General features: G+C 38.0%; 1 protein-coding gene and 1 long non-coding RNA gene across 2 annotated transcripts; one reads left to right on the top strand and one right to left on the bottom strand.

Moving 5' to 3' along the window:
- Positions 1–1,491: 1,491 nt before the first annotated feature.
- LOC121330318 lies at positions 1,492–3,273 on the bottom strand. Its single transcript, XR_005951850.1, has 3 exons — positions 2,991–3,273; positions 2,694–2,792; positions 1,492–1,842 (listed from the first exon to the last, which is right to left on the bottom strand). It is a non-coding gene; the product is annotated as an uncharacterized LOC121330318 (long non-coding RNA).
- A 696-nt stretch (positions 3,274–3,969) lies between these two features.
- Positions 3,970–8,103, top strand: tmed8 (transmembrane p24 trafficking protein 8). The gene is made up of 6 exons (XM_041275081.1): positions 3,970–4,243; positions 4,889–5,000; positions 5,446–5,557; positions 5,757–5,892; positions 6,047–6,340; positions 6,903–8,103. Exons 2-6 carry the CDS (start codon positions 4,891–4,893, stop codon positions 7,118–7,120), a joined length of 870 nt encoding a protein of 289 aa, XP_041131015.1. The 5' UTR covers positions 3,970–4,243; positions 4,889–4,890; the 3' UTR covers positions 7,121–8,103.
- The last annotated feature ends 2,545 nt before the right edge of the window (positions 8,104–10,648 follow it).

Genomic DNA, 10,648 nt, shown 5'->3' with positions numbered 1-10,648 from the left:
ATAACGTCTGTTTAGTTAGTATTGATAAATGAAACCTTACATTTGTGTTTTTGTCTGTTTGAGGTGCACTCAAACAGATTTCTGGCGTGCTGCGTTTGTTTCCATAGCGACGGTGTAACACACGTTTGTGTCCTGGTACCGAAGGAGACGCGTGTTTTGATTGAGCTGGGTTTTAAACGATATTTAACAGGTATGGATGGACAAAACATGGCAAGGAAAAAGTTTACTTTTGTATCAAATAAATAACTTAAAACATTTTTAAGAAGGCAAAGGCTGCTTTTGCACCAGTAGGGAGATTTACAAAGGAAACATAAACTGCCCATAAAATTTATTTTCACCACCCAAAATTTTGTTAATGCAACCTTTGCATCCACTCTCGCTGAGGATGAGTAAGTTTCTAACATTAGAAAACATCTATAGTAATAAAGACTTAAGACAAAATTATCAATGTGAGGTCTGGTACTTCCTTTAAATCAAATAAAAATGCAACTAGATGTGTTTTAAACAGTGTGCTTAAACATACGGCTATTGTTTTTAATGTTTTATATTTACCTTTTTTCTAACATTTTACACAGCCTTGCCTGACGGGCATTAAAGCAATCAAAACTATACCAATTCTATTTCCATTGCATTTAACACTTTAAGGCATTTGATATGTAGTGTAAGGACTTCTGTTGCACTGTTGAGTGGGTTGACTGTTTTTTGCCTATTTTAAGTTGACTTTCTATCTTTTTCTATATCAAGCCCGTTCCCCTGGATCAGCCTCACAGATGTGCTTCTGAAAGACACTCCACTGTCAAAGATTCTTTCAGAAGATCATTCTTTCCGAGAGCATCTTGCTGTAATGGATTGTGCTGCCCATAGAGTCCCATCTACAGAAAGTGAAAAGACTAAAGAACAGGAAACATCCCTCCAGCTGACAGCATAGTGGCATTACATCTGTGTGCAGAATGTAACTTGAACTAATGCACCATCACTTAATTTGTTCATATGAATACATCCTGCAACAGGATTTGAATGACCACATATCCAGCCAGTTGTGACAGCCTTACACTGCTGATGGTGAGAATCTTGTTGGTGTACAGTATCAATGTCAGCATTCAATAGCTTTATGTATTTAATGTAGTTGTATTATTATGTTACTGTTCTATAAAAAGGAATAACTTGATCTGTACAACATTTTATTTTCATTGTAGTATGGACCTGACCTCCTAAAAGATGAAAAATGAAATAAATAAACTTATAATTCAGCGCATTTTTTTTCATTCTAGCAAGACCAGAGATATATTTATGTAGCTTTTTGGGTCCAGGAGACAAAAAAAGTAATCGTGTTCATTGCTAATTTAAATGCTCTCAATATAATGATTTACAATAAAGAAGGTATTAAGCTAATCGTCTCATCTGAGCTGTCTGATGTATACAATTAATTTAAAAAAATGTGCACTTTGGAATATTTTTTGTAAAATCTTTATTTAAAAATAAAGTCATGGATTATAAAAGTAAAGATGATATATCAAGATGATATAATGGTATCATTTGAAACCATTATTGTATACACACTTGTGCAAATTAAAAAACAAACAAACAAACAAACACCACAAGGCATAATTACTAAAAGGACAAGCAGTTTAGATGAAGAACATTACAGCATGTATTTTACGTGTATTCATCTAAGCCCCTTTCTTTCAAAAACTGAATATAAGTAAGAGAATCAGCTGTCGATCCTGTTCGACTCTTTTCCTCTAAAAATAACCGCCTTGGTTCCACAGGGGGCAATGCAATACTTCGGATCCAATGGGGGTCCTTAATTTCAAGGAGCTCACGAACGTGACCAGAAATTGCCTTAAAAATAAAATGGAGGACTCGTTTTATTTTTCTGAGACATGTCATACAACCCCTATGCTAAGGTTACCTAGAGTATTGCTGCTACATTTACATGTTTTACTCCCCCAGGCGTCAGGAAGTGACAGGTGGGCAAATACATTATCTGAACGCTGTATGCAGTTCTTACCAGCTTAGTCCTGCACAGTAACAAAGGCAAACAAAATAAAGCATCCACTACAGTAATGTGCTACTCTGAACATTGATGGGGATTTCACTGTGAAGCTTGCCCATCATGGTATTTATTAGCAAACCTTGGAACCCTGAAACTAAGAGCTTTTATTAATCTTTTGATTTTTTTTTTTTCACCATGTATACAGGCTGTCAATAAATAAACTATATATAAGCTATCAATTCCAAAAATGGGTCTACTTTCCAAAAAAGGGGCTAACGATTTGAAAAACAGAGCTAATTAAAAAAATGGGCTAATTACAGAATAGTAGCTAGATCTCCAGATTTGCAACACTATATAAACTAGCATTACGTATAAAAACAAAGGCAGAGCAAAGAGCACAGTGATTTTTTTAAATTTTTAAATCGATTTTGACTGCAGCACGAATCTAGCACTTCATGAGGGAGTCAGACCCGATTTACTGAGGTACTGAAGGCTCATCTCCGGATCCACTTGTTCGGTACTGAACGTGTACGTCACGGTAACGTGTTTTTAAAGGTGGCTTAACAGATACGGTATTACGGGCTTGTCTTTTGTTTTATTGTAAACTTGACCATTTTTAAATTTTAATGGTATCAATAAATACTCCGGACTGAGCTCCAATAAATTTTTATGACAATGAAACTACAAACATCCGTACCTTCATATCTTTGAAGTCAGTGATTCCAAGTCTGGGGAGTGTGGAGCAATTTACCAAGATTAATTTTCTACCATTGATATAGTTTTCTGTGAAACATGCCTGGGAGAACAAACACATCTGTATTTACATTTTTAATACAGAGAAGGTGACGGTGGCAATATGTTTTTAGTTTACACACTTTGAACTATTATCAGTTACATATAACACCTCTGTTATTTATTTTCGTGTCAATATGATATGTATTTTATTACAATTTTCAATTCACGTAAAAATAATAACAACTTAAAATATATTCACCGTATACTGTTGATATCCTAAAGATTCAATCCATTTAGAGACGTCCTCACAGCTCCATTTCATAAAGGCAGACATCTCGATTGTGCACTTGTAACCATGGAAACCGGCTCTATGGCAACGCGGAAAGCAGGCACTGTCCACTTTCGACTTGCTTGGAAGTGTTTGTTCTCTTACCATTGGCAACGTCGCATAAATTAACATTATTTTACGACAACGGCAACATATTGTTCACCAGTTAGGTCTTGAAAGAAATCACAATGAATAGTTTATATTTTAATTTTAATTTATATCGCCTTTTCAATACCGCAGTATCTGAAAGCGCTTTACATGTCAGTTAAAACAGAACGCAAGTGTTGTGTCAAAAATGAGTCAAAATTACAAAATAACAGTAAATAAGTATGATAATAATAGCAATACAAATCTAAACAAATGAAGAGTCAAATAAATACATAAGAAAAATCACAGAAGTAAGCTAATCAAGTAAATAAAAAAACAATTATGTTTGTAACAACTACAAAAACAACTGTAACAATACTTATTTATAGCTTTTAATAGTGCTATGTGCGAGATTTACAACTATATTTGCCCAATTGTTGCTGCAAATTGCATAAAACAAAGTACTTGCTATTCCTACTTACGAAAAATGGTGTTCTCTAATAAATGTAATGATATCATAACTATTTTGCACCACAACCTAATTAGGCGACCTAATTCAAGCATTCAAAATTCTAAAAGGTATTGACAGTGTTGACCCAAGGGACTTTTTCAGCCTGAAAAAAGAAACAAGGACCAGAGGTCACAAATGGAGATTAGATAAAGGAGCATTCAGAACAGAAAATAGGAGGCACTTTTTTACACAGAGAATTGTGAGGGTCTGGAATCATCTCCCCAGTAATGTTGTTGAAGCTGACACCCTGGGATCCTTCAAGAAGCTGCTTGATGAGATTTTGGGATCAATAAGCTACTAACAACCAAACGAGCAAGATGGGCCGAATGGCCTCTTCTCGTTTGTAAACTTTCTTATGTTCTTATGTTGTCAACTCGTTCGACAATTTCCGTTCTTTTCCGACCTATGACGGAAGTCTGCGTTTTGCTCACAGCTCACAGCGTCTCTCTGTTTACTGTATTTTCGACGTATATTGTACCTGCTGCGGCGACTGTGTCTCCCACAGTCTGATTTGGTCCTCCCGCGGTCGGGTCGGCTTTTGGATCGGGTCCGGTTTGCTCTGAGTCAGTACCGACCGACAGCTCAGGTAAACATCGAAGCCGCAATTGTTTATTTGATGAAAATAACATTTCCGGATACAAATGTGGAGATCAGATGATTAGAAAAGTTGACACAACATAATGAATGCCTAAAGCAATTCGTGTAATGTATATTGAGATTAAAAATAAATAAATAAAAAAAAAACAGCTGGTAATTAAGGTCCGTTAATAGAGCAAAAATTCGGGCACCACCCCGAACTCTTTTTTTCGTTTTATTTGCAAGGACATCGTTTTTTTGTTTTTTTTTTAAACCACATGATGCATGTGATGTGTATCCTGCCACGGTGTACGTGCTAATTCTAACTGCAAAACGTAGCATTGCTTAGTGCTTAGAATGATGCTTTGTTGCATTAAATCTGTTTTGCATTTTGGTTATATTTTTATTTTATTTTACTGGCAACTTTCACAGGTCGCCGCTTGTGGTAAAGCTGTGATTTGCATTTTTCTACGTTTTTAGTGTGTGGATTAAGCATAGCCTGTAATACTGTGCGTTCGTGTGCACGCTGAATTACACAGTTTTTCTTTTTAAAACACACCTCCAAGTACAATATTTTCAATTGTGCAGAGATTCTATGATTGACTGTTTAAGTTTGTCACTGAGAAAATGTATCTATATATATATTTTTTTCAAGAGATGAAAAATGTAGATATGAGTTCGGAGGCGCAGTCTCGATTAGCAGCGCTGTCCGTCTCCTCCTTCCCAGGAATAACTTCCCAAAGCTGCCAGCACGGCACCCAGGAGAGGTAACTGTCCACTTCTGGGTTTTACTTTTTTTTTTTTTTTAGCCTTGGAGATATTTTTATTCAAGATATTTGAACTTGGATGCAACATCCCGTTTTCAGCGATTTTCATGTTATGTGGTTACTTAGAAGTTTGTATTAATCAGAGACACCTTCACCTAGCAAATAAAACGCAATGTAAAACCTGGGATGTAGTAAGATGAGCCTCGGTTTCATCCCTGTTAGTATTTGTTTTGTGCAGTTTATACTGTAATTGTCAGACTGTGTGGAAAGGCTTGGAACACTTTTATTTAACTGCTGAGAGAAAGGAAAACCCTTCAGCATCTCTATCAATCTTTCAAGGGCATTGTTGTATGAAACACAATCTCCTGGAGCGAATGCCCCTGTTTGCTGTACAAAGGGTTTGTATAATAACTGCTTTGTGATGTTTACTGTCTTCGCCCATGAGATTTCAAAGCACAGAGACGTTACAGCCTCCTGAGAGCACCTGCAGCCCCGAGCAGCAAACCACCAAGGTGAACGATCTGAGTCTATTGAACCAGCCACAACTCTCTGCAGAGGTAATCAGGCTTGACGTGAGGATGTCTGTACTTGCACGTCTGCTTTTTAAAAGTCAGGATTACCAAAAATCCATTGACAGTGCAGGAGTTACTTGTCTTGTTGCATTTCTGCCTTGGAGAAATAAAAAAGTTGAAGCACGTTTTTCAGTGAAGTTCTCAGTGTGGTTGACTTGAACAAGTGCGATGGATTCTTTTTCAGAAGACCCAAGAAGACTGCGCCAGCTCCAGTCACCCGCTCGCCACCCAAAATTCCCTGGGCAACTCTGCGGTGATCCACTCAGATCACAATGGTGTGGCAGAAGCGGCACCCGAGGCTCCGTTAGGGGATGAGAAAGGTGAGCTGCACAGCCTGTGCGTGTTAATTACAGGTTAGAACGGTGTTCAGGCAAGCTTCTTTACGTGTTTGTCCCCTGTTTACCACTGTTTACCTCGGTAACCTTTTATAAAGGTCTTCAGTCAATGCATCTACGTGTTCCCTTCCCCCTGCAGCTCAGTTGCCTCCAGTGGCACCCCCTTCGACCTGGACCTCTCCGGCCATCCAGGAGTTCAAGGCGAAGCTGCGGCAGGAGAAGGAGGCGGTTCTGACGGTGTACCGCGGAGACGTGGTGACGGTGCATGTGCCGACTGTCCCGGAAGGGAAGCGGATTTGCTGGGAATTTGCCACCGATAACTACGACATCGGCTTCGGGATTTACTTCGACTGGATGCCTGTGACGAGCAGAGTGATCACCGTGCAGGTTAGCGAGTCGAGCGACGACGAGGACGATGAAGGGGAGATGGAAGGTCAGTGCTTGTCCTGAAAATCTGCCATCAATTGAGTTATGAAAACAGGACCCTCCCTTTTACAGACAGGCAAATGCACCTGCACTTAGGTCTTCAGTTTCCATACCCACACAAAGGGCCCTGTTTGTATCATGTAAGTAGTGGCAGTACTGTGATACCCACAAGCTGTGCTGTCTTCCTGATACATAAGTTTGAGCCCTTCCAGGTTTTAGTCTCTTTTCCTTGTAAAATGTATTTGTCTTCTTGAACCTCGAAAAGCACTTTATTTTTCACAAGGAGTGGATTTTAACAAACTGTTTTGTTTATATATTAAAACGTATTAAATAAAAAGGTTTAGGAAGTTAAACTTAAAGCTAAACCCACTAATAATGTCACAGTTTACAGGTAGTTGTTATCTTTACAAACTTCAGTAAAGGCATTTGTTTTACGAAGCTTCCAGGCAGAGTTTTGCTGAAGTATTTACACTGGTAATGTTGCAGTAGTTTTTTTTTTTTTTTAATCAGTGTAGGAGATTACGTTTTGTAAATCTGTGACTAACCCAAGTTTCCATCTCTTATTGCAGGTTCTGTAAGTCCAGGAGATATAGAAAGGGGATCGAAAGCCTGCCCTGTCTCTCATCTTGGTGAGATTTTACCAGTGTACCGACAAGACAGCCACTTAGCAGTGCAGGCTGGCCATCACGAATACCCAGGTGAAGGAACATACCTGCTCAAGTTCGACAACTCATACTCGCTGTGGAGAAATAAAACTCTGTACTACCGTGTATATTACAGTGATTGAGACCAGAGCAGCGGCTTGATAATGAATGTTTTGAAAGATCTATTTTTATGTGTTGTGAAATAGCGTTTATGAAGCAGGGGTAAGTGCAGTGTATATTTTGTTTTAATTTGTCAAATAATTGTTGTGATGTATATTACCGTAACTGTACTGGAGAATTCAAATAGGACCACAAAGCTGATCCATGGTAGGAAATCCTTGCAGTTTTTAGAAAGCGTTTTCAGAAGTAAATGATGTGTTACATAGCCTGCTAGTTCAGTATTTAGTCTAGAGGCCAGTGTCCTCGGTTTCAATTTTGCGCTAATGAGACAGATCCTGACTGTATAAACAGGGTTGGTTTGACACGTCTGAGCTGCAGAGAAAGGAAAAGCTCACACAAGGGCTAGAGAACCTGAGAGGCTCCCATGGATTTCTTCTTGTTTTTCTAGTGTTTGCAAACCCCCTCCCCGAGAGGTTTTCACTGGCTGTGCTGAAATACTGTGTTTTTGTATGTTTTGATAGGTCTGTGTTAAGGTATCTGACTATTCAGGAGCTCCTCTTTAGGTTTGCTTGCCTGCCATAGACTATGTAATGTAGGCTAGGTTGGCCAATGTGCCTTTACATAAGACAATACCAACACCCTCTGTTGCACAGCAGTGGATTGCCAGCAAAACAAAAGGAAACTTAGCAGAAACTGTAGCAGATTACAAGATGACGCTGGGTCTTCTTTTTAAGATGACAATCTGTCTATGTTACAAATATCTATGGCGGACTTACCAAAAAAACCCACAGTATTTTAGTACCGTATTCCTTCGAAATTAAGACGTAGACCAAATTTCCCACCCTCTGAGGAAAAAAATAAAACATCAAATAAATCTGCATTTATAAAGATACAACCTCAGTTATGCATAGAGAGGCAGTTTGGGGCCTTCTGCTGTCACACAGAGCATTACAGTTATGTGCTGCTTCTCATTTCCAGTAACGATTACTCACACCTGTTTGTCTCCCAGTTTGTGAACTGTGGTATTGCTTGGCATGTCGAAAAATATGGGGGTCTGATCAGCATTTCCAATCTGTCCAAGCTGGTACTGTTTGTTAGAAACACTGAAATTGTAAAAACTTCTCTTCGAATTCCTCAGGTTGCTAATGACACTTCTTTGAAAATGGCTGCCTGTATGTCATGGGTGATTCGAGGTCAGGCGGTAATGTTTTGGTTCTTCTTTTCTAGGCAGTCAGTCACGTTGCTGCTTGTGTATTCAGGCAGTAATGTCTTTTGTTAGTCTTTTCTCGGCAGTCAGTCACATTGTTTTAATATATGCATCACTGTACTGTACTCGAAATTAAGACACAGGCTATTTTTGAGAAGCAAAAAATCATTCAATAAGTGTGTCTTAAATTTGAAGGAATACGATAATTGCAGTGAGAACCACTAAGAGTAAAAGTTAAGGGTAAGAAAACAACATTAGAAGTGAAGTGATAGGATGCCTCTGTAAGGTGATCCCCTCCATAGTGGTCTGACCTTAAACCACATTTGCATTAGTTGGCAATCCTGAGGTGTTTATTTCTGGGCCTGCATGCTTGTTTCCAAAGACACCCGTTGATTTAACGCTGATGTACAGAAAATACTGTTTTTGTAACCAGTGAGATATTTTAAATAGGCCTACAAATGCATGGTTTAAAAACTGCTTCTGTCAAATCTGAGAGATGAGAGAGGCTCTGTCAGTTTATTCCATGAATCTTGAAAAATGCTGCCACTTTTTCAATGCAAACCTCATAACATATTCTTTTTTTGTATGCTTTCATAACTGAATAAAGCACCCTAAATTGCACTGTTTTTTTAATTTGGAAGCCAAAAAGGAATCCTCTCAATTTGTTGCATAAAGTCATACAGCTATATCTTCTACTCCTTTCTCTTCAGCTGCTGTTATAAAGCTTGCCATTCAGCGAATTCAATTCAGGCATTCACCAACAGCAGGACAGTCTGTTTCTGTTTTTCCTCTTTTTGGCCTTGGGAGGCAAAGGCTGTCCTGTAATTTCTTGTGTGTTTCTTTTATTTATAAAGCAAGTCTATTTAGAGAACCCAGATACTGTTACCCTTATGTGTATATCTCTGTGTTTTAGTCAATCTTGTGACGTTTCTGTCAGCCTTGTATTGGTCAAATGAATGTGAATGAATTACATTTCTAGAAGATGATATATATATAATATATATATATATATATATATATATATATATATATACACACACACACACACACACGCACACGCACACGCACGCACACGCACGCACACACACACACACACAGAGGATTTACCTACAGATAATGGATCATATTTACAAAGGGTTTACTGTCACATCAGCCACGTGGGGCCTTATTTTCAAAGCAATTTACTCCAGTCCTGAGTTTTACAAAACTAGAACCAAACATCTATGCTGTATATTTCAAGCCCATTTAAGCACTCAGTGTGTTTTTGTTTCTCATTTTGTAACATTAACATTAACATTAAGGAATCCTTTTGAGTAAAGTGTCTGGTCATTGATGCATTTTAACCAAATTGAATGCTTTTAGTTAGAGAAGAGAGAATATGTGGTTTCCAAATACATACAGAAGCATATACATATGCAAAGGACTTCAAATATTAGTCAAGCTTCAAAATATCCCTTTATAAAATCCCAGCCTAGTGTTGACTGATTTCTATGAAACCCTAAAAAAGCCAACTATTACCATATTCTGAGATTGAATTTGCACCATAATATAATGTTATATTCCATCTTGCATTAAGGTCAGTATGCACTAATAAAACTGTTGTGTTTGAACATCATTATAACCAAAATATATGTTTGTTTTGTTTATTTTAATATACATTAAAGTACTAAATGATTCCAATGTATATTCTTGTAACAATATATACAGTATATGAATTTAATATGTATAATATTTTTTTCTGTAATTCCTTAATAATAAAACATATTAGATCAATTGTATATCAAAAAGAAAAAAAAAAATGCTGGCTAATATACTTGGAATGCATTCTTGTTGGTTGTAAAAGGTATATGAGACAATGAAAACTATACTACTAATTGATGGCTGAGTGTTTGAAGTTACGGATAAATTAATAGCAGATTGTTCCATGCAGGGTCGCGTGGTGGTTAGCGCTGCTGCCTCACAGCTCCAGGGTCCTGAGTTTGATTCCGGCCTGAGGGGTCTGTCTGTGTTCACATTTGTTTTCTCTAGGTACTCTGGTTTCCTCCCAGAGTCCAAAGACATGCTGGCTAAGTGGATTGGCCTTTCTAAATTGCCCATTAGTTGCCCTGCGATGGACTGGCATCCTGTCCAGGATGTTGTCCTGTATCTGCTGGGTTAGTGTCTAGCTCACCGTGACCCTCTATAGGATTAAGTGGTTCCAGATGATGGATGGATGGATGTTCCATGCCACACATGGTTACAACAGCTCAGCTGAGAAATCATGTTTCTGTTAAAACCTATATTCATTGAAAAACATCAAATATTTTAAAAGAACCAATGAGATAATACTACACACTTTTTTTTT

This window comes from Polyodon spathula, chromosome 17, assembly GCF_017654505.1.
Source record: "Polyodon spathula isolate WHYD16114869_AA chromosome 17, ASM1765450v1, whole genome shotgun sequence".
Classification (NCBI taxonomy): domain Eukaryota; kingdom Metazoa; phylum Chordata; class Actinopteri; order Acipenseriformes; family Polyodontidae; genus Polyodon; species Polyodon spathula.
This window is presented reverse-complemented; position numbering and strand designations above follow the sequence as displayed.